The 953-nt window shown below is 41.1% G+C and overlaps 1 protein-coding gene across 1 annotated transcript; it reads left to right on the top strand.

Annotated features, from left to right (window-relative positions):
* The first annotated feature begins 6 nt into the window (after positions 1 to 6).
* LOC113475323 (uncharacterized membrane protein DDB_G0293934-like) lies at positions 7 to 871 on the top strand. The gene is made up of 3 exons (XM_026839380.1): positions 7 to 324; positions 421 to 546; positions 631 to 871. Exons 1-3 carry the CDS (start codon positions 186 to 188, stop codon positions 843 to 845), a joined length of 480 nt encoding a protein of 159 aa, XP_026695181.1. The 5' UTR covers positions 7 to 185; the 3' UTR covers positions 846 to 871.
* The last annotated feature ends 82 nt before the right edge of the window (positions 872 to 953 follow it).

Genomic DNA, 953 nt, shown 5'->3' with positions numbered 1-953 from the left:
AAAGGCATGCGCGTTGCAAACAAATGCATCAACAATTTTTTTGTTTTTTGATAAGAGCTTTTGAGTGGACCACTTAATTGTCTTAAAACTCCGTTTAAACAAGTTGTCACAAAACTCGTACATACTCCACATATGCCTCTTGTTTACAGACGTACGTTGTTGGCATTGACCCTGGATTGCCAGGAATGGAATTGAGAATGGATCATCTAATCGAAATTGCTGGAAACGAATCCAATGTTTTCCTTATAGAAGGTTTCGAAGGTTTGACAGACGATTTCGGAGTTTTACTGGCACAAAGATTCTGTCCACCACCTTGCGACACAGGTATTGTAATATAACTCTAGTTGTAATTAAATGACTATAGAGGACGTAATAATATACAACATAGAGAGAAATATGAAACAACCCCTACTATTTTAGACCGAACGATTCCTGCGACAACAACTCCTGCAGTGACTGTACCAACACCTGCACCAACAACGACGACCGAAGCGCCCACGACTACAACAACGACAACTACAACACCAGAACCAACTACAACAACTCGTATGTTACATTTGTGATAAAAGAACCCATCTGGATAGCTTTCTAATGCGAATAGTAGAAGTCATAACAAGATCATTTCCACAGCTGCCCCAACATGTGAGAAACTTAACCTAAGGAATGGAAGTGTGTCGTGCACCAATGACAACAAGGACGGTTCTATTTGTACATTTTCATGCGATGCTGCCAACAGTTTCGATCTCTATCCTTCAAATGGATTCAGTTCAACTTGCGAGAGGACTTCGTGGGTTGAACCTCCACCATGCTGCAACCGTAAGATGGCGCTACAGCCCATAACATAACCTTTATTTAATGACTTAATACAAGGCAAGTTATTCAATACACTCGCGAAACTGTCTAACACATATTTAAGTGGGATCCTTAGAGTCGCCTGCAGCATGCCAGCTGCA

This window comes from Ciona intestinalis, unplaced genomic scaffold (genome assembly GCF_000224145.3).
Source record: "Ciona intestinalis unplaced genomic scaffold, KH HT000220.1, whole genome shotgun sequence".
NCBI lineage: Eukaryota > Metazoa > Chordata > Ascidiacea > Phlebobranchia > Cionidae > Ciona > Ciona intestinalis.
Note: the sequence above shows the minus strand (reverse complement) of the source record. Positions and strands in the feature narration are given on the sequence as shown.

Excerpts from the sequence above, each read along its gene's own strand:
- LOC113475323 (XM_026839380.1), top strand. The coding sequence starts at position 186 with ATGGAATTGAGAATGGATCATCTAATCGAAATTGCTGGAAACGAATCC. Across the intron at positions 325-420 it reads TCCACCACCTTGCGACACAG|ACCGAACGATTCCTGCGACA; the intron begins GTATTGTAATAT and ends CTACTATTTTAG. Across the intron at positions 547-630 it reads AGAACCAACTACAACAACTC|CTGCCCCAACATGTGAGAAA; the intron begins GTATGTTACATT and ends TCATTTCCACAG.